The sequence below is a fragment of the Sycon ciliatum genome, chromosome 1, assembly GCF_964019385.1.
Source record: "Sycon ciliatum chromosome 1, ocSycCili1.1, whole genome shotgun sequence".
In the NCBI taxonomy this organism is placed as follows: Eukaryota; Metazoa; Porifera; class Calcarea; order Leucosolenida; family Sycettidae; genus Sycon; species Sycon ciliatum.
The window spans coordinates 15,213,415-15,236,900 of NC_088643.1; the positions used below are offsets into that span (position 1 = coordinate 15,213,415).

General features: G+C 46.9%; 1 protein-coding gene across 7 annotated transcripts in view; it reads left to right on the forward strand.

The window, feature by feature from the left end:
* The first annotated feature begins 7,147 nt into the window (after positions 1–7,147).
* The window catches only part of LOC135814854 (mushroom body large-type Kenyon cell-specific protein 1-like), a 72,775-nt gene continuing 56,436 nt past the window's right edge, over positions 7,148–23,486 (forward strand). For 5 of the 7 annotated variants that reach the window (XM_065328049.1, XM_065328071.1, XM_065328063.1 and 2 more), the window contains exons 1-4: positions 7,148–7,246; positions 7,443–7,769; positions 12,138–12,452; positions 18,476–18,754. In XM_065328049.1, the coding sequence (XP_065184121.1) occupies positions 7,226–7,246; positions 7,443–7,769; positions 12,138–12,452; positions 18,476–18,754 (942 nt within the window). In that variant the 5' untranslated portion in view covers positions 7,148–7,225. The remainder of the gene's footprint in view (positions 7,247–7,442; positions 7,770–12,137; positions 12,453–18,475; positions 18,755–23,486) is intronic. The other 2 variants (XM_065328057.1, XM_065328093.1) reach the window with 2 other exon arrangements.

Here is a 23,486-nt window from a genome sequence, read left to right on the forward strand (position 1 = left end):
ACAAAAATTGAACTATTATAGAAAATCTAAGTTAGAGAAATAACACTAAGAACAAAAGCAGTGAAATTTACAAGTGTGAATTTTAACAATCAAAGCGAGAAATGAGCAAACATGATTGTTTTATTGCACATCGTCTCCACCGTTTTTACATTGCATGAATAAAGTACACAAATGTCGGTTCAGCTAATTTTATTGATTACGGTTATCAAATTATTGTCTCCTCGCCGTGTGTTTAAAAAAATTAAATAAAAAGAAAATGAAACTTTACAATCTGCACACAATGACAACTCCATTTTTAAGATGGTCTCTGTTGATCAGTCGGTATCCGTTACCCGTGTTAGCTAGTTGCCAACAAGGGGGGGGGGGGGGGCTTCGGCAACAGGAACATCTGGAGAGGCGTCATCCATCCCCCTATGCCCGGGAAATGGTGAGCGCCCCCCCCCCCCCCTCAGACACATGATGTTAGCACGCAGTAAAGGAAAGGCTCTGGATAAGCGAGATTTGGGTATGATACCCAACCGATCCACGCTCCTCCATAATGACAGCAAGTCGCCGATAGAACGCAATAGCAGCACTGCCCATACCACCAGTTGTTGCCAGGACAAGTGGAGTGTTGTATTTGTATTGTATTTATTTAAAAGAATTCTCCAAAAGCAAATGGATGCTCATCATGGAAGTCTCCTACATAAATAGATGAAGAAAAATGGGGAAATGGGGGAGAGGAGAGGGGAAGATGAAGCATGGGAAGAAGGGAAAAAAGTACCTAAATATCGAGGTATAAAAGCAGGAAAGAAATCGACGAGAGAAGAGCGAATGTGTTCTGGAAGTTTGTTCCATTCCACAGATAATCTGAAGAGAGGGGATTTCAGGAAATGGGCGCCAGAACGAGGTAAAACTATAGAGGATGGGTGACCACAACTAAGAGATACATTGGATTTGAAACGAATTAGCAAAGACGGAAACTGGTAAAAGACATGATGAAAATACGCAAGGACAGAATCTGACGACGCCACTTCAGGTATGACCAGAGTGAAACCCGACATCTCCACCTCTCGCACTCGTTCAGCATAATGGCGTCGCTTCTCAGCTTCGTGCTTGTTGAAGGCAGATTGGATGTGGGCCGACCGGTTCGAAGCTGCATATGGGTTGAATATACATGTACTTACATCAAAAAAGCAGCGTTCAAACCGTCCGCCCCACACCCCGCCAGCCACAATGTCAAGCCGTGCCTGGTCAGTTGATATTGCCGTCCGATGGCGAAACCGCTCACCAGTGACTGGCTGAAGATGAGGCTCCACCGCAACGGAAAATTGTGCCACTCTCCGGAGCATGCTGGCGGTGACGTCACGTACCTCATTGTGGCGCAATGTTGGAAAGCCACCCTTTGGGCAAGATAAGGCGTGGCACAGTTACTGGGAAGACCAGTCAATGGCCAGCCATACCGAAGGGCAATGCCGTCTCGGAACTCACCCTTGGTCAGAGCGAATCCTTGGTGCTTCATCGGTCGGCACGTCAGCCAACTGGACGCTCCTGGCTGGGAGGCCAATTTGCCAGAATAGGAGAGTTCTGCCGGTGCCGCCGCAAGGAAATCAAGCACATTGCTCTTCATAGAACGTCTGTTCGCTGCCGACAACTTGCGCTTCGCGGAACGAACACAATCCAACGAGTCGCCAAGGGGAGCCTGAGAACAGATGCGTTCCACCAGAGGCGCTGTAATGGTCTTCGAAGTTGTGTACTGGTGGTTGAGAGTGGTGGGGACTACAATTCTCAAGCCACCATGGCGGCAAGGAAAGGAAACCATTTCTCTCTCCATTTCATTAGGGTGGCATCCAGTCACCATTGGGAGGAGCTTGTGATGAGTAGCCTCCTCCAACGGCTTGAGGGCTTCTGCAGCACCCTCCACCGTCCGGCAAAGAAACGTCCATTTACTCTGCAGCCCATTCACCAAAGCATGGTTGGCTGCCTGCGGCTGCGACTCAGCAAACTCACACAACTTGTTCAACTGCCCTAGGAATCCACTCAGCCTGTCAACCAGGTATTCCTCGATGAACGGAGCAGTGCCGAGGGCTACGCCAAGATGACGACAGCCATCCATCCTCACCTGAACGGCTGTGTCAGCGAAGAGATCAAGCGTCTCATGATACCTGTCTGGCTTCACCAGAAGTATCGACTTGGTTGGATTCAAATGGTACCCGTAAGCTTCCCCAAGGCTGCTCAGAGAGTCCCACCACGCACGAACTGCCCGCAATCGGCCTGCTCCGGAAGAATCATCCGCAAACCATGTTTGGATGATGTCAGCCATTGAGATGCCCTCAATCAACGGCAGCACCCCCAGCCCATACAAGGCCATTGATAAGAGATCTCCCTGCGCGATACATTCTGATGAGTGCACAGTCTCACCATCAACATACAGACGGGCGGGAATACGGTATGTGTTGATGACAGCGGTAGAGAGAGAAGGGCATGAATGACGTATATTTTGTAGACATGTTGAGTCCGAAGAAGGACGACTGACGACATCTTCTCCAGACATTACAACGGACAACGGGAACAAGTTACGGGAACAAGTTATAAGGAATGACATTTATTATAGACGACGAGACAAGAGACCAGGACGAACGGAACGACTACATTGAAGAGTGAGAAAGAGATAATCTGACGAGAGCGAGCTTATTAAAGAGAGAGAGAGCTCGACTGAGAAACAACGCAATATAAAGGGCCTGGGTAGCTATGGCAAACATGGGCGCGCAAGTAGCTCCCCAGGCCTACGGAACGAAAGGTGAGTATGACGTACTGAAGTAGTACAGGTGGAGGTACCTAACAGACAGCATCCGCGATTCAGTCTATTAAATGCATTTGATGCATTAGCCAGCAAAATTCCCTCAACTTCCGACGATTGAAAGACACCACACGTTACATGAATTGCGGCCTTGACACCGCATTCCTGACCGGCACAAAGCTGTATAGAACCTGCGACTTCCTGGATTTTATTGCCAAGGACACCCATAATCGCTTTCCCGATTATGCGTGGCATTACCTCACCTATCCCGATGGGCCTCGCAGCTGGATTTTTGTCCAGAGGTATGAGCCTGCAAGCGGTGTAGGCTTCTTAACTGACTGGATCAACATAAGCGGTAGCGATGCGAATGGCACACACGGCGACAGCATCACATAAACCATCATATGCCTGACCGAACGAAGTGAGCATACGCCGCCAGATATCAGCATCCACTCCAGACGGTCCAGCAGCTCCCTCGACCCTCAGAGCAGTTCGTCGAATGCTATCTCTTGTTATGGCTGCAAATAGAATTGGATGTGGGGGCTGTGGCGGGGCACCATCAGGTACAGATCCGGGCTGGATAGGTGCTGCCTCCGGGTGTTTACCCTTCAGAATATCACGCATCGTTTCACCATCAATTTCGTCGTCAAGCCGCAGTACACCTCCCCGCTCGTTACTATCCAGCATTCGCCAAGCCGACTTGAGTTTGCCTGATGTCACGCTCGATGCAAAATCCCTGGCAGTATCATTCATATTGGAATGAGGAGTTCTTTTTGCCCAATCATCCCGCTGCTGGTGGATTGTTCTGCACTCGTGAAGGAGCTCCCGAGCCTCGCCCCGGTTCCATAGCTCCATACGACGTTATAAACATGCTGCTGCAGAGTCAGGCCTCACGCCACATGGTTTCTGTAACAAGAGCTGTTGATATACCATGGCGACCTTTATAGCAATTCCTTCGTAAGGCCTGGCACGACCGAAACCGGATAGGTAAGTTGTTAGTTATGTCACGAAAGAGTTACCCACACCTCCTGTTGGTACTTGGGAAGCATTGGGGCGAAAATAAACAAGTTCATCATAGGTATTCTGAATCAATCCGCCGTTCATTCCAGCTTGATGTGAGAGAGGGCGAAGAAGCCAAACCTAGAGCAGAACCGAGGGACTGGGATGCCAGGTTGCAACACGTCTCCGGGGGCAACGTCACACGGAGCACATCGGCACCAGACACCATGTCATGACGGGATGCTGGTTGCCGTGGGAGCAAATCGTCAGGCGCCATAGGAGGAGAATCCACCACAGACGGCGCTGCCACGACGGAAGCAGAGTCACGACTAGCAGACTCAGCAGGCATTGACAAATCATGGGTAGGGCGATGCACAGAATCAGCCGCCTGAACAGCAACACCAGATACATCGCCCACTCTCATCTGGTTGTTAGACGCATTATGTTGGGTTATGATAGTTCGATCTCAAATCAGACGATGGGTGAGTGCATGGCACGTCCGTTCCAGCACACGAGCCTCCAGCACTCCGTGACCCCACATTCCGGGGAACCCAGCCAGGAGGCGCAGATTGCACATGAGCATCACCAACAATAATAATTATTGTTGTAGTTCGAAGATCAGAATTGCCAAAATTTCGACAACGATTATCTTGACCAGGACCACAGCACCTGCCCGCAGCAGCACAAGAGCAGGAGTGACAGGTCACAGGTGCCCCTGCTACATAAGCAACATGGGCGAGTGCCATGAACCTGCGACATCCCCACTGCCGATTACCACCGGTGCACCGCATCCAGTTGACTAAAGACTTTAAGTGACAGTGCATACACGGGCACGGCCAGAAGAAGGCGCGAAGAGACGTGAGGTGTGAAGAGTAGGTCGCAGCGCACGTCAGTCGTCACAGGCCACGCGGGATAGCACCCAGCCGCAAAGCACAACACTGCATGCCAGCTCATCCAAGGCCCAAGGCGAAGGCGCCGAAAACGACCCGAAACCACGGCACAATGGCCGGTTCGCCAGATAACAAGAAACCAGCTGGAGTGGAGGGAGGAATAGAGGACTGGACAACTCCACATCGTTGAAAACTACTGGGGCTGACTCCTGAAGCCTAGAAGAAAGTAATGAAGTAGGTTAATACAGTCCTCCCTCTCTAATCCGGCACCTTTTGCTACGGCGTTTTCTGCTGGATTAACGAGGGTGCTGGATTAAGAAATCCTGCCCTCTGACCCGGCCCTACCCAATTGCATGCATGTATCATATGTACGTCAAAACGCAGGGTTTTTCCGTGTCGACCCAAGTATTTGGTGCACGGCTTTATATTCTCAATTGTTCTCCGGAAATATACACAGTGATAAAGTGATAAAGTAAAACAGAGAACATGTTCACATGTACTCTTGCACACACACGCACACACACACACACACACACACACACACACACACACACACACACACACACACACACACACACACACACCTGAAAATTGGCAGGACACTACGAGTCGTAGGCATCTACTCCTTGCTAAAAGAAAGTATGGTTGACTGCCGTTGTCTCCTGGAGTCCTGGACAACATTGACCAGACTGGCCTAGCCTGGCCTGGCAAGGAGTGCATCTGTACGGTACGCGATTTACGACTGCCGGATTATGAAATCAAACTACGTGCAGTTTGAGCGATTCGTTTCAAAAAGTCACTGCCGGAGGCGGAATTCAAGTGCCGGATTAAGATGTAGGAATTGAACGAAAAAAATCGGTTTCGTCAGGAAGTGCGCCGGTTGGCAAGGGTTCCGGATAAACAAGTGCCGGATTAGAGAGGGACGACTGTAACCGGTTGACTGGGATAGTGGATAAAAGAATTAGAAAAACTGCGGAGGAACAAAATCTCCATCCGAACGCTGCCAATCTAGAGTAGTAGCACCCGAGTAAAACGGAGTAATACTCACTAGTAGTAATACTAATAGTTCCAGAATACTGTCCAACCCGGTACCCGGGAACCGTCCCGACCTTGTCTGGACAGTCCAGATTTGAGAGACGTCCTGCGTCCTGCCAAGGTCCTACAGTGCTGTCAACTGAAATCCGACCCCCCCCCCCCCGCTAGCGGTGCGCTAGCCGCGTTAGCGATTCGTAATAGACGGTAGGGGGTCGGATTTCACTTGCAAGCACTGTAAGCGCTAGCTTCCTGGAAATGTGATGTAGGCTTTGCGCAAAAGCAGGCCACTGTACTACTAGTAGACCTACTAGTGGCTTTCCATGTGACTACAGACTAGCTACTAGTATAATAGTACTTGCTTCGATACCTCACTCACTGACTCAGCCACTGTCCTCAGGCGCTTTGTGTAAGACTCAGCAAGCACGTACATGGAAGAGCGAGCACGCAGTCGTTGCTCTGCATGGCGTGTCGCAGAAAAGGCAAAAGATTGAGAATCTGGCTCCCCCCCCCCCCCCCTGCTGCCTTTCCCTTTTCGCATTTCGGCAAATTCCCTTGCCTCTCTCTCAAGTTATTGTTGTTGTCGTCGTACTTTTATTCCAAAGTCGCATCAGAAACAGGCGTCTATGTGTCCTGAGATTTTTACGGCTAGCAGTGTAATATTTTACTATGACTATAGTATGAGGAAAAAGGAATGGAACGATTGTTGACTAGCAGAGGATGCCATGGTGATACATTTACGGAAATTACGTCAAAGTACTGTAAGTCTGGCCTTACACTTTGAGCAAACCAGAGTACGTGGAAGACATAGCGATGGGTGAACCTGAAAGCCACAGAAGTAAGTCAGTAACTACTGGATGCAGGCTAGTCGAAGTGATGAACGAATAATGAATAAACACGAACTCTCTGCAGCACATGCTACAGAAAATCAGATCTCTATCTTTCACTGCTCAGAAGTGCTAAAATAATTGGTGCTAACTGGAGAGTTAGAAAGAGGCGCAGATACCACAGTCAGGGAGAGGAGGAGAAGGGGGGGGTGCGAGCACAACAGGCATAATATCACCAGTAGTAAGATAGAGCTTGTCTCCAAATGTTTCCACATGAGCAAAGTGCTGCTGCTATCACACTTCAGTATCATCACATGTTGCAGCACATTGTAAGCTAGCAGTAAAAGGTGAAAGTAAGCGTGTGCTCGCACAACCTAGCTGTGTAACCTGCGCCTCCTCTACTACCCTCCATTTTACACCAATTATTTTAACACTTTTGAGTAGCACCATACCAGCAGATGCATTCACAAGCTAGCACCGATCCCCCCACCCCTGGCCTAGGTTCTCACCTACCTGTTCACGTTTAGTAACTTGCTGCTTAGGCCTGGCGCCATACTGGACCAGTTTACTGTATAAAATGGGATACTGCAGGCATTTTCTATCTTTTTAGTCACCTTTTGGTTGCCAGCTGGGCAAAAAATTCCAAGTTGTGATGTCTTGTTATCCTTAATTGCAAGGACCTAAATGATTTTTGTGATATGTCTGATAATAATGATACGGTAAGTGTTACCTAAATATCCACTAGTTGGAACCGTTTAAATATGTACTCCAGGTCTCTATGTGCATGGTGAATATTTTTCTGAAAATATTCTTTCATTTAACTCTTGCAAAATATGTGCATGATGATATGAATGCTCAACTAGCATCATTTATTGTGTTGAATCCTGTTATTGGTGATCTCTCTGTTCCTTGTAGAGACTTCCGGCCCGGCCTAGCGATCCGCCGCTGTGTTCGAAGGTGTCGCAAGACCAAAGTCAAATCGCCACGTCAACGCTCCAGTCCCCCGTCTCCAGTGTCTTCGACTCGCTGCTGTCCCAGCCTGAATCCCGGGAGCAACCCCAGGAGCAGCCACAGCCAGCGAACCAGCAACGCCATCAGCAGCAACAGCAGCAATGGCCTTCCCGGACAAGCATGGACCCAAGTCAAGCTCTGGTTGGCACGTTGGCGAGTGGTGGTAATTCTGCCGATGCTTTAACGCAGCCCACTAATAATATCACTGGCAGTGGCTCAATGACAACACCGGTGAGTTTTGTAGCAAGAAGGACCCACGGGTGTGTGTGATCCTCTTAGTCTAAAGCCTAATCGGTAGGGCACTGTCCCGGAAAGACAGGGGGGCTGGGTTCGAATAGGGCTTGAAAGTGCTACGTCACAGCATAGAAACAATTTCAAAAATTGGACCCACATGGATCGAGTTCTTGTATGGATACAAGCGGTCATACTCACAGCAAAGAGATATAGCCTGTGAAATTGACTGGGTTGTCTAATGGGCGTCGGATGACAATTGGTGACGAAGAAGAGTCACACCTGCATACGACATGAGTGGGTTACTATACACCCACACACTGAGGTTATAGAAAAGTTACACTTTAGAGGATCCAAAAGTAGAAATCTGACGTGAACTTACTACTCCCTGACCGTTTTGACGTCATCACTTTCAAGCCCTATTCCGCCCGTGGATCTTTCTTTTGCAACATTGGCGCCAGGAAATGGCCTATCGTACCCCTTACCATTCGACTCAGCACCTTGAAGACTGCAACTGGTGAAATTTGATTTTAGGCTTACCGTAATCTCATGCATTTAAGGACATGTTCTTATTTTCGAATATCTCTTAATTTGCTAAATCCTATATATAGGATTTTGGTCATATTTTTCAACTCAAAATGGGTGTGGCATGAGAATAGCAAAAAGTATGTGACCAATTCTTTCTTGCTAGGTCTTAGTATATATCGAGAGTTGAATAAGATAGTTTTTTCAAATACTAACATCTCAGGCTCATCTCCTTGCCCAATATTACTAAGGCCTGTGCCCTATTTTTCGAATCCCATATCTAGGATTTGAGATTTTATTGGACCTTGTTTTATCCTTAAAACTGGTAGTTTCATGACGGCATGTGCGATATGTCGTCATGAAACCACCCCGTGCCACCCCTGCAATGTTCTTCTGCACATTCACTGCTTCAGTCCTATCCATGACAGCAGCTGAACAATTATGCTCAAATTTCCAATTCTTGCTGAAAATGGGTATTCATCAGAAATATTTTCGCCCTATGAATCTAAAATGTAAACATTCATGCCTCAAACATATTTGGGCCAGTGCATGCAATACCGTGTCTAAGGGCAAATTTTTGGAAATTTTTTTCTTTCTTGAAAATCAATCACAGGGGTCTAGAGAACACCTCTGTGGAAGATAAAGTTGGATATCACATTTGAATGTACATAGAGAACATGATTTCTATGGCATTGTCCAACTCAGTTAGAATATGCCTTGTATAATGTATCATCTACAGTGTCGCTGAAAGCAGCAACAGTTTTGCGTATCAGCCTCTAGCATTGGCCAAGACATTCAATGAAGGCTGCCTTGTTCTCCGGTCAAAACCGGGCAACATTGTCCAGCAAGTTCTTGCGGCGTTGAGCTAACAAGAACTCGCGTTATTTTTGTGCAAAGACAACAATGGTCACGGAGTGGTTCTGTTGCAGAATTCTTTTCATCCTATGCACGAGGAGAACGAATATCGTCCCGGAGCAGCTCACACTTGTTGCACACATCCATTCGTCGCGTCATGAACTCGATGGACTTGAACTTCTTAGTCCACAGATACAACAAATATACGGTAACCCAGGGTTTGCGCTTCACCAGACTGCATGTTCCGAAAGGACAAATTTGTAGGCGACAGATGTAGGTAAGTTTATGGGAGATTCCTCACATCTCCCTCTTGGTGCAGCAGACAGAGGGAGACTGAACACTAAGCTGTAGTTCAGAATAAACTGCTGCGCTCTGTCTCCCACTTCTGCACTAAATTATTCCAAGGCACATTGCCAGATTTTCATGTGCACCAGGGTGACAGCTATTGTTCTTCTTGTCCACTTGTACACACTCATGTTCTGCCAACCACATGGAGCTGCATAAACGCGGTTCCACACACGATGTATCCCATAACAGTTTATCCAAACGTGATGCACGTCCGTTCCGTTGCGGAAGCTGTCGACTGATGCACGACAGTCGACAGGATCGTCATGCGTGCAGCGCAGCCAGCACACCAATATAAAAAATGACGAGGTCCTTCGATTTCATCGCCGAGATTTAGTCGTCGTAATGGAGGATTGCGCTCGACGTGAAGCTTCTGAAATGGTAGTTCCGAATGCAGCCAAAGCCTTCAAGAATCAGCGAGTTCACAGCGGCAATGCTCTGAAGCGCTTCCTGCTCATCGTCGCTTGCAGAGTCGACAGAATCTCCACCTAATTCATCCGCTCTCGACTCGCCTTCAACCTCAACGCGGGAGTCTTTCACTCCCGGACGCGTAGTTGGGGCTTCGTCAGAGTCAGTGTGAGCAGTACAGCTGCTAGTTGCCGACTGCTCCGACTCTCGACTCGCCAAATAAATTGTCGTCTTCCTCCTCGATAGTAAACCTTGTCGATCTCTTAGGACGCGCCGACGATAGTCACGCGAGCGGTACAGCTCAACTGACGTGCTGCTCGGCGTTTGCCACGAGTGTGTCTACTGAGAGGCCCTTCCTCAAGTACTACTTCCAAATCCTCCTGCGCCGCCACGTCCATGATGATTGCTGCAAGTCGATCGCTTGTCGCTTCTCTTGTCGTCTTGAGATCGATTACGGATGTAATGTAGACAAGATCCGCGATCGAGCCACAAAAAAATATAACTCTTCTTTCCGAGCGATTTTCTCAAACTTCTGAAAGAAATAGGTTTCCCCGAAGACACGTTTTCGCATGCACTGGCCCATTTACAACTTCTATGAAAACCATTATGCCGTTATTATTGGTTGTAATGACCAATAACAAAGGCATAAAAGGCACACATTTCCAAATCCTATATATAGGATTTTTGGCCAGCAAATTAAGGGATAAGAGCACTTTCGCTTATAAGAACGTGCACATATACATGAATGAAAATCACAGAACCACACGTGGTTCATCATGATTCCATTGTACGGGCATTGATATGCGTACTTTCACTGTTGCACATGTTTGTGTCGATGCGATGTTTGTCTCTCTCATAATTATATGACCATGGTCTTGTAATCAAAACAAAAATGCAGACCTCTCGATTCTAATAAAGACCATGGTCTTATATGCACGAGATTACGGTAAAGTCTCCTTTATAATACTGTCTCTTCGCTGCATACGCAAACTAACAGTTATTCACCAAATTTTCAGGCATGTCCGATGTTCATATCGTCAACTTGGGCGATGCTTATACGTCTAGCTTATGGGACGAAGTATTCTGCTCAACGAGACCGCGCCATACAACAAAAGGCCAAGTTACTTTAGTTTATAGAGCGAGATTTCTCTTCTTGCTTTGATGAGACGACGAGACAACTGACACTGAGACAAGGCAAGACAAGGGAATATTATTGTGAAGACGCGAGGAAAAGTGGGGCGGTGGGAGTGAAATTGGTGCCTGTGCGTAATACAACCAGTCCCGAACTGAAAAGGGAGACAAAGACGGCAGACGATTAAGAGACAAGAGACAAGACGGAAACCGGACGAATACAACGGAGACAAGACGAGAAAATGCGTATACAACGGGGACAAGACGAGAAAGAGTGCATACGGACGGTGCAGCCGCATGTACAGATTATTCGAAGACAGCCAGCAGCGTGTACCACAGGTCAGCAGCATGTACAACAAAGAGACACAAACGCAGCAGCATGTACAACAAAGAGCTACACGCGCAGCCACGTGCACAACGAAGAGCTACAAGCGCAGCCACATGTACAACACTATCCCATATCGAAAAAAAGATATCCACTCCTGTAGATGGAAGCAAACAAAATTGAAGTTATTAAACAAAACGGAAGAAGACTGCTGAGAAAGACGTGGGAATTTAAATGTGAAGCAACATAAAAGGGCGACAACAAAAGACAAAGTGTACGGGGCCACAACTGTTGAACACATGACTAGTAGTCCAGGAGGGTTAACAGTTAACACCAGTCGGGAGCCCCGCAAAACTGTGCAACTATCAATGGAACCTGCAAGCAAGAGATGGCACTTTCTCGGTTTGATTTTGAGTTTAGCTCGTCGTAATGCAGTTATGTAGAGCATGAGGCTCTTCATCTCAGGGTCGGCGAAGCCCTGCCATGCACTAACTATATGTGCATATGTGCATATACACAATCTTGCATTGATTCCATATGGAGGCTTGTGATGGTTGGATTGAGCAGAAATTGTAGATGTGTTCGAAAGGAGACTATAGCTAGGCATGTTTGTGTGTTTGGAATACTGGGCTACAGTAGCAGTACTCTTGTGCAAGTGAAAATCATTTCCCTTTTCGGGTCTCTGAATCACTGTGTTCTTTCGCCATGTCATTGACGAGGGCTGGCAATGTGTTCTTTAATTTCTTTGCTACGTTCTTTATAATGTGATCTCCTTGAAGCAGGCCCATGGGTTCACTGGTTCCTGGATGACAGGGATGTTGCAACAACAGCAGCAGCCGCAACAACAGCAGCAGCCGCAACAACAGCAGCAGCAGCAACAACCTCCTCTACCGCCAGCAAGGACTGGCAGCAGTCTACACCAGTCACAATATGGTAACACGCCAACAGCATCCTCCCTCAGTGGACCGAGTGGCGCAGCAGTATACTCTGATATGAGATCGCCGTACGCTCGCCCTGGCAGCAGACCTGTGCAGCAAGGTCACACATCTTACTCTGGATCTCCGGTGAAGGCACTGTCTGGACAACAGAATAGTGTGAGTAAACAGATACAGACAGACAGACACACACAGACAGACACACAGAGACACAGATACGCATACACACGTTTACACACACACACAGACACAGATACACATACACATTTACACACACACACACACACACAGGCTTCCGTAGTGCTGCTGCATTACGCATTGCCTGGTACCTTTCTTGGGTAGAGCACTCTGGCGCTAGAGCGACGAGCTATCTTAATGTCTGTGGTGCCTCCTTTGAGGCCTTTATGGCCGAAACAGCTTGCTGCAGCTTGCAGAGAATTTGCGAAATCTGAGATTTCCCACAATGCGGAAGCAATCTGCAGTTTGCGCAGGCATGCTTGCGCATTCTGGGAATTTTCAGAATGCGCCCGAAATGGATTCGCGGGGCTTTTCATGTTTTTTTTTCAGGGAAATGCACAGATTACGCCTTATACGGACTCTTTTCGTGTTTGCTCCCACAGGTTGCCCCGACATGAATTTGCTGTGCTCTTCATGTTTTCAGCGAAGTATACAGTGATACACGCTGGGTTTTTACTTCCTCCGTTAAGCAAAACTTTGTTGCATTTTTACAGTTCAGTCCGAATCATCCTACGGCTACAAACATGCTTTGCAAAAGTGGATAACAAAGCAGCATATGATATTTATTTACAGATGTCACACAGCTCGTTTCAAAACAGTCCAGCTTCACTCTTGGTCTGAATCTGATGACGACTCACTCTCTCAATGACATCGAGTCTGCATCCTCACTGACTTTTGCCTCCAGCGCTGCCAGCTTTTGTTCCGCAGCCTTTACAAGTTGCCAAGACACGATTTGATAGTGGAGATCGCCAAGTTCTTCACTGGAACTGTGAGCCTGACGACCTCCACGGTGGCACCCCTGTCCCGGAAACTTAGACAGGGGTGCTGGGTTCGAATAGGGCTTGAAAGTGCTACGTCACAGCATAGAAGCAATTTCAAAAATTCAAAAATTGGACCCACATGGATCGAGTTCTTGTATGGATACAAGCGGTCATACTCACAGCAAGGGGATATTCTTTTTTTAAATTTCACGGTTCGCTTGAGACTCGGCTGGAAGCCGGACTTTCCACATCCGTAGGAACACCCCCACCCTTCAAGGATCAAGGCGCAGATGCAGCTCCTAAAGCGGTGGGAGGTGAGTAGATCAGCTCACCAGCAAGTGGCCAAAGACCGAAACTCCCATTCACTGCATCCATGCATCCAGGCTATATCAAAGGGGATATAGTCTGTGAAATTGACTGGGTTTTCTAATGGGCGTCGGATGACAATTGGTGACGAAGAAAAGTCACACCTGCATACGACATGAGTGGATTGCTATGCACCCACACACTGAGGTAATAGAAAAGTTACACTTTAGAGGATCCAAAAGTAGAAATCTGATGTGAACTTACTACTCCCCGACCGTTTTGACGTCATCACTTTCAAGCCCTATTCCGCCCGTGGATCCTTCTTTTGCAACATTGGCGCCAGGAAATGGCCCATCGTACCCCTTACCATTCGACTCGGCACCCTGAAGACTGCAACTGGTGTAAATTTGATTTTAGGCTTACCGTAATCTCATGCATTTGAGGACATGTTCTTATTTTCGAATATAATAGCACTCTCGCTTATAAGAACCTGCACATATAAGTGAATGAAAATCATAGAACCACACGCGGTTCATCATGATTCCATTGTACTGGCATTGATATGCGTACTTTCACTGTTGCACATGTTTGTGTCGATGCGATGTTTGTCTCTCGCATAATTATATGACCATGGTCTTGTAATCAAAACAAAAATGCAGACCTCTCGATTCTAATAAAGACAATGGTCTTATATGCACGAGATTACGGAAACATCCCCTTTAAAATACTGTCTCTTCGCTGCATACGCAAACTAACAGTTATTCACCAAATTTTCAGGCATGTCCGATGTTCATGTCGTCAACTTGGGCGATGCTTATACGTCTAGGTTATGGGACGAAGTATTCTCCTCAATGAGATCGCGCCACACAACAAAAGGCCAAGTTACTTTAGTTTATAGAGCGAGTTTTCTCTTCTTGTTTTCAAGAGACGACGAGACAACTGACACTGAGACGAGACAAGACAAAGGAACATATTGTGAAGACGCGAGGAAAAGTGGGGCGGTGGAAGTGAAATTGGTGCCTGTGCGTAATACAACCAGTCCCGAACTGAAAAGGGAGACGGCAGACGATCAAAGACGACGGAGACAAGACGGAAACCGGACGAATACAACGGAGACAAGACAAGAAAATGCGTATACAACGGGGACAAGACGAGAAAGAGTGCATGCGGAGGGGACAGAAGACGGTGCAGCCGCATGTACAGATCATTCGAAGACAGAGCAGCAGCGTGTACCACGGTTCAGCAGCATGTACGACAAAGAGACGCAAACGCAGCAGCATGTACAACAAAGAGCTACACGCGCAGCCACGTGTACAACAAAGAGCTACAAGCACAGCCACATGTACAACACTATCCCCCACCGAAAAAAAGACATCCACTCCTGTTGATGGAAGCAAGCAAAATTGAAGTTATATAAAAAACGGAAGAAGACTGCTGAGAAAGATTTGGGAATTTAAATGTGAAGCAACATTAAAAGGCGACAACAAAGCACAAAGTGTACGGGGCCACAACTGTTGAACACATGACTAGTAGGCCAGGAGGGTTAACAGTTAACACCAGTCGGGAGCCCCGCAAAACTGTGCAACTATCAATGGAACCTGCAAGCAAGAGATGGCACTTTCTCGGTTTGATTTTGAGTTTCGCTCGTCGTAATGCAGTTATGTAGAGCACGAGACTCTTCATCTCAGGGTCGGCGAAGAGCCACAAGCGCAGCTAAATGTACAACATTCGGGTTGAAAACAGTTTTGACTTTAGTACAACTAGCCATGCTATTATTAATATAGGTTAGTGCATTTCAGGGAGGGCCTTAGGGTTTGTTAGTGCCCGACAGGTTAGCCTTAGGGCTGTAGGCCCGAGGGCTAACCTGAATGGCACAAACAAGCCACAAGGCCCTCCTTGCCATGCACCAACTATTTTAGAACGAGGATACAGTCAACTTCGCTAATAACGACTGCGGATATAACGACAATTCGCGAATAACGACAGAAATTTCCATGCCCAGAGCAAAGTCCCATCCAACTGTAATACATATAATGGGACTTTGGGCATAACGACAATTCGCGAGTAAGGACACTTTTCTGATGCCTCGCCGAGTGTCGCTATAAGCAAAGTTCACTGTACGTGTATTATCCCACTTGCATTGTGCTTGTTTATGCTTATAATTGTTGGGTAGTTTTGTGTTTTGTGTGCAGAGAGAATTGGTGTGGTATGATTATTTTCTTCTAGTGACTCAGTACCATCTGAGGACTACTAAAAGGAGTATAGAGGCAAATGAAATGCTGGGCTGTTACTGCGAGCTTCATTCTCTAGACAAAGTAAAGTCGTACAGATGAAAGAGTACGGGAGGCAAAACCCGTACACATTTCTGAAGTGCGTGGCTTTTTGTAGTACACCGTACATTTCATGCAGAATTCATTATCTGCGCCGTACTATAATGCATACAGGAATTTGTACTCACATGTTAAGAGCATATTCAGCGGGCAGTAAACTAATCCAAGGCCCTCGACGCGTCTTCAAGAGTAGTAAAATTACGACTGAGCTGGCTTTAAACTGTGCTAAGGCCCTTGGTGGGAATATCGCTGATAAGTCGTTTCCTAGACATCGAGATAGACCTCATATTTTTGGTATTGATTTATTTGAATTCGGTATCTCAATAGTGCTTCAGTACAATGTACAACTTGGCAAGATCCGAATGGCATAGATACGTAAACATAAGAGTGGAGTAGGTGCTACAGCTGATCATTTTATCGCAGGTTGTGGGACTAAACTAATACCAGTATGCAAGTACACAAGAAATAAAAGCTGAATAAGTACGACTGCATGACATCGGAGAAAAGCACCGATTAAAGCAAAACAAAGCGACACATCATTCATTGAAAACATTTTCAAAAAGGAGCTGTTTTAACCGGGAACATTCTGGCCCGTCATTAAGAAGGCAGGCAAGATGGACGTTAAATGCAGAAGACCTATTACAAGACTTCATTTCAAAGGGCAGAGCATTCCAAAGCCAATAAAGACTGTTTATGAAATACCACTATTAAACATCTTCACAACACTCTCCAAACGGTCTCTGGGCTACACCAGTCACTAAAAGAAAAAGAGATATTAAAATTATTTGATTTTTTGGGCAAGGCCCATCTGCAGGAATGTAGTTACTGCAGACCATACAGAGATTACTAGTACGTGACCAAATATACAAACATTTGTTTTGGCCAAAATGTTTGTATTTGTTACTTATATAATCTGTGTTTTGTCTGCAGTAGCCCAGAGACCGTTTGGAGAGTGTTGTTTTAACAATGTATGGATATAGTGGATGACTACAGTGGAGTCTTCGCATTTTTGAGAAACGACTATTAAAGGCGAATAAATACTGTTTATAAAATACTCCTTGTGCAGTGCTACATGGAAAAGTGCGGTGGTATTTATTGAGTTAAAGAAAAAATAAATCCTCAGCGGAGGACGTTCAGGTTGGTTGCAACCAACCTGAACGTCCTCCGCTGAGTCTGCTATGAGTCAAAGAAAATATATTTGAATTTGATACTGTTGATGGTGTGATCACTAATGAGTGTGGGTAGTTATCAAAGGTCAATATATGTTGGAGGTCGATATAGAAGAGTGATAAATGTGCATATGCAGGGGCGGATACAGGGGGGGTTCAGGGGGTTCGGACGAACCCCCTAAAATAATTTCGACCATGGGTCCAGTCGATTCTTTTGTGATATCCACGTGCGCAACCAGCGAAGTGTAGCGTACATGCAGCGTAGCCAGTACAGGCAGTAGACTTCACTGGCATGCATCCTGCATGCAGTAGTCACGTACAGGCAGTGCAGGTACTAGGTCACTGCATGCATGCAGTGGTCGGGACTGTTGTACGCGTACCGTTCGAATCGAAGGGTCTGTACGCGTATCATGTGACTTGAAACGATCGACAGTTCAAGTGGTGGAGCAAAAGGTGGAAAAACTGCCACTTGTCCTCCTTCGAGCTTCCTTGTCGTTTTGTTTTATTTCGCGCTGGCTGGACTGTAGGTTTCCTCCGTCGCAGTACGAAGATCATGTTTGTGTTTGTCGTGTAGTTTGCCATGTCGCGGTGGAGGCAAAGGTGGAGAAACTGCCACTTGTCCTCCTTACCTTCCTTGTCGTTTTGTTTTATTTCGCGCTGGCTGGACTGTAGGTTTTCTCCGTCGCAGTACGAAGATCATGTTTGTGTTTGTCGTGTGGTTTGCCATGTCGCGACGTCTGCCAAAGAGGCGAGCGGCCGATCAGTTGCCATTGATCTTGGCTTCGTTCCGCCGTGTACGACGCGAATGTGACGACACGCAGTCCCAGCCGGAGGACAGTCAGAGAACTTCGCCTTCCGTCAGTTCGGAAAATGCTGCAGTCACGGCCTTAGTTTCTGCCTGTGCTGTAGCTTTGTACTTTGTAAGGCTCTAAACGCATTATTACCCTTGTCTTATTGGCCAAGCAATGCAAGGGCTACCGTGACAATAAAGTTTTGCAACTCCCGGTGTAGTGAACGAACCGAAAACAGTTTGAAGCGAATTTAATTCTGTGCACTCAAAAAAATTTGAACCCCCCCTGAAAAATTCCTGGATCCGCCCCTGATATGTGCATATAAACAATCTTGCATTGATTCCATATGCAGGCTTGTGCTGGTTGGATTCAGCAGAAATTGTAGATGTGTGCCAATGCAGAATTTGGCTAGGCATGCTTGTGTGTTTGGAATACTGGGCTACAGTAGCAGTACTCTTGTGCAAGTGAAAATCTTTTCCCTTTTCGGGTCTCTGAATCACTGTGCTCTTTCGCCATGTCATTGACGAGGGATGGCAATGTGTTCTTTAATTTCTTTGCTATGTTCTTTATGATGTGATCTCCTTGAAGCAGACCGATGGGTTCACTGGTTCCTGGAAGGCAGGGATGCTGCAACAACAGCAGCAGCCGCAACAACCTCCTCTACCGCCAGCAAAGACTGGCAGCAGTCTACACCAGTCACAATATGGTAACACGCCAACAGCATCCTCCCTCAGTGGACCGAGTGGCGCAGCAGTACACTCTGATATGAGATCACCGTACGCTCGCCCTGGCAGCAGACCTGTGCAGCAAGGTCACACATCTTACTCTGGATCTTCGGTGAAGGCAATCTCTGGACAACAGAGCAGTGTGAGTAAACAGATACAGACAGACAGACACAGATACACATGCACACATATGCACACACACACACACACACACACACACACACACACACACACACGCACACACTACTACTACTACTACTATCAATCAGCTACCCCGTGGGGTCACGCCGCCCTCCACTCAGAGAACTGAGCGCAAGGTGAGGGGCAGTGGCGCAAAACAAAACAGGAAGTACAGCAAAATGAATTGAAAAAAAAGAAAATCAAAACAAGCTGCCATATTGATGGAAAAGGACTCACAAACAGAGGGAAGAAATATCACAAACCAGATGAACAGTCTGCTGTAGGTCCACTATAAGTATAACATGCAACGACTGAAAAAGGAACATGATGTTCAGTTCAACGTCTGTACGCTTACTGCTTCGGCCTTCATAAACCAGGAAAGCACAATCTTGAACTGGAGGGTGGGCACCGAACGTCCCACAAGGGCTCCACAAGACGAACTTTCACGAAACGACGAGGAGTGTGCACGGCAAGCTAACATCACTACACCATCGCCGCACGACAACTGGCCACTCAGGTCCAAACAACACGACAAATCCACAATTCCAGCGATACACCGCGCAGGAATAAATTGCTGCGAGTGTGACCTGTTTCCTTTCTCATCCAGGAATTCACGTGCTTTGCCGAACGCCACTGCATTGTTTCAGGCTGGGGATCGATCCGAGGGCTCGCCACGCCACTGCGGAGGATGCGGAAAGGACGCAAGAAGACGGTGACGGCAACAAATAATTACCCGCCCTGGTCGTCAGCTCACTGAATGTCCTTCCGCGCGAGCGAAACCGGCTGCACGGCATGAAAAGCCTACTGCCACTCAATACCCAGGGACGACCCTGACCAGAAGGCCAAGGCCGCCCCGTGGAGGAGGCCAACAAAGAGAAAACCAGGAGCTAACAAATCTGCTTCCTCTCCGCGAAAATTTCACACACACACATACACACACACAGGCTGCCGTAGTGCTGCTGCCATACGCATTGCCTGGTACCTTTCGTGGGTAGAGCACTCTGGCGCTAGAGCGACGAGCTATCTTAATGTCTGTGGTGCCTCCTTTGAGGCCTTTATGGCCGAAACAGCTTGCTGCAGCTTGCAGAGAATTTGCGCAATCTGAGATTTCCCACAATGCGGAAGCAATCTGCAGTTTGCGCAGGAATGCTTGCGCATTCTTGGAATTTTCAGAATGCGCCCGAAATGGATTCGCGGGGCTCTTCATGTTTTTTTTCCCAGGGAAATGCACAGATTACGCCTCATACGGACTCTTCGTTTTTGCTCCCACAGGTTGCCCCGACATGAATTTGCTGTGCTCTTCATGTTTTCAGCGAAGTATACAGTGATACACGCTGGGTTTTTACTTCCTCCGTTAAGCAAAACTTTGTTGCATTTTTACAGTGCAGTCCGAATCATCCTACGGCTACAAACATGCTTTGCAAAAGTGGATAACAAAGCAGCATATGATATAATAATTATTTATTTACAGATGTCACATAGCTCGTTTCAAAGCAGTCCAGCTTCACTCTTGGTCTGAATCTGATGACGACTCGCTCTCTCAATGACATTGAGTCTGCATCCTCACTGACTTTCGCCTCCAGCGCTGCCAGCTTTTGTTCCGCAGCCTTTACAAGTTGCCAAGACACGATTTGATAGTGGAGATCGCCAAGTTCTTCACTCGAACTGTGAGCCTGACGACCTCCACGGTGGTACCCCTGTCCCGGAAAGACAGGGGTGCTGGGTTCGAATAGGGCTTGAAAGTGCTACGTCACAGCATAGAAACAATTTCAAAAATTCAAAAATTGGACCCACATGGATCGAGTTCTTGTATGGCTACAAGGGGTCATACTAACAGCAAGGGGATATTCTTTTTTTAAATTTCACGGTTCGCTTGAGACTCGGCTGGAAGCCGGGCTTTCCACATCCGTAGGAACACCACCACCCTTCAAGGATCAAGGCGCAGATGCAGCTCCTAAAGCGGTTGGAGGTGAGTAGATCAGCTCACCAGGAAGTGGTCAACGACTGAAAATCCCATTCACTGCATCCATGCATCCAGGCTATATCAAAGGGGATATAGCCTGTGAAATTGACTGGGTAGTCTAATGGGCGTCGGATGACAATTGGTGACGAAGAAAAGTCACACCTGCATATGACATGAGAGGATTGCTATGCACCCACACACTGAGGTAATAGAAAAGTTCCACTTCAGAGGATCCAAAAGTAGAAATCTGATGTGAACTTACTACTCCCCGACCGTTTTGACGTCATCACTTTCAAGCCCTATTCCGCCCGTGGATCCTTCTTTTGCAACATTGGCGCCAGGAAATGGCCCATCGTACCCCTTACCATTCGACTCGGCACCCTGAAGACTGCAGCTGGTGTAAATTTGATTTTAGGCTTACCGTAATCTCATGCATTTAAGGACATGTTCTTATTTTCGAATATAATTGCACTCTCGCTTATAAGAACCTGCACATATAAGTGAATGAAAATCATAGAACCACACGCGGTTCATCATGATTCCTGTTCTGTAGAGGCGTGCTCCTACCTCGGCACACACCCAAACCACACAAAGGACAAGCTCGCGACTACCAAGAGAACTCTGTTAGAAAATTCTGGCTCCAAGCCGCAATTGATTGAAACCTTTCACCGAACTCGTAAGCACTAAAGCCTACTCTAGCCAACTCACTACTGCAGTGAAAACGTCTAGCTTATAACACTTGCATGCCAACAACTCCATCAGCAGGTGCGAAAGAAGGTGAAGACAAAGCCTGTGACTTAAATGTGTGAACCCTAACGAAAGTCACAGTTACATGTAACACAAAACGAGAGTGCATGTCGGTGACACGTGCGACCTCCTGAACAATTCCATTGTACTGGCATTGATATGCGTACTTTCACTGTTGCACATGTTTGTGTCGATGCGATGTTTGTCTCTCGCATAATTATATGACCATGGTCTTGAAATCAAAACAAAAATGCAGACCTCTCGATTATAATAAAGACCATGGTCTTATATGCACGAGATTACGGAAACATCCCCTTTAAAATACTGTCTCTTCGCTGCATACGCAAACTAACAGTTATTCACCAAATTTTCAGGCATGTCCGATGTTCATGTCGTCAACTTGGGCGATGCTTATACGTCTAGCTTATGGGACGAAGTATGCTCCTCAATGAGATTGCGCCACACAACTAAAGGCCAAGTTACTTTTGTTTATAGAGCGAGTTCTCTTCTTGTTTTCAAGAGACGACGAGACAACTGACACTGAGACGAGACAAGACAAAGGAATATATTGTGAAGACGCGAGGAAAAGTGGGGCGGTGGAAGTGAAATTGGTGCCTGTGCGTAATACAACCAGTCCCGAACTGAAAAGGGAGACAAAGACGGCAGACGATCAAAGACGACGGAGACAAGACGGAAACCGGACGAATACAACGGAGACAAGACAAGCAAATGCGTATACAACGGGGACAAGACGAGAAAGAGTGCATGCGGAGGGGGCAGAAGACGGTGCAGCCGCATGTACAGATCATTCGAAGACAGAGCAGCAGCGTGTACCACGGTTCAGCAGCATGTACGACAAAGAGACGCAAACGCAGCAGCATGTACAACAAAGAGCTACACGCGCAGCCACGTGTACAACAAAGAGCTACAAGCACAGCCACATGTACAACACTATCCCCCACCGAAAAAAAGACATCCACTCCTGTTGATGGAAGCAAGCAAAATTGAAGTTATATAAAAAACGGAAGAAGACTGCTGAGAAAGATTTGGGAATTTAAATGTGAAGCAACCTAAAAAGGCGACAACAAAACACAAAGTGTACGGGGCCACAACTGTTGAACACATGACTAGTAGGCAGGAGGGTTAACAGTTAACACCAGTCGGGAGCCCCGCAAAACTGTGCAACTATCAATGGAACCTGCAAGCAAGAGATGGCACTTTCTCGGTTTGATTTTGAGTTTCGCTCGTCGTAATGCAGTTATGTAGAGCACGAGACTCTTCATCTCAGGGTCGGCGAAGAGCCACAAGCGCAGCTAAATGTACAACATTCGGGTTGAAAACAGTTTTGACTTTAGTACAACTAGCCATGCTATTATTAATATAGGTTAGTGCATTGCAGGGAGGGCCTTAGGGTTTGTTAGTGCCCGACAGGTTAGCCTTAGGGCTGTAGGCCCGAGGGCTAACCTGAATGGCACAAACAAGCCACAAGGCCCTCCTTGCCATGCACCAACTATTTTAGAACGAGGATACAGTCAACTTCGCTAATAACGACTGCGGATATAACGACAATTCACGAATAACGACAGAAATTTCCATGCCCAGAGCAAAGTCCCATCCAACTGTAATACATATAATAGGACTTTGGGCATAACGACAATTCGCGAGTAAGGACACTTTTCTGATGCCCCGCCGAGTGTCGCTATAAGCAAAGTTGACTGTACGTGTATTATCCCACTTGCATTGTGCTTGTTTACGCTTATAATTGTTGGGTAGTTTTGTGTTTTGTGTGCAGAGAGAATTGGTGTGGTATGATTATTTTCTTCTAGTGACTCATTACCATCTGAGGACTACTAACAGGAAAATAGAGGCAAATGAAATGCTGGGCTGTTATTGCGAGCTTAATTCTCTTGACAAAGTAAAGTCGTACAGATGAAAAAGTACGGGAGGCAAAACCCGTACACATTTCTGAAGTGCGTGGCTTTTT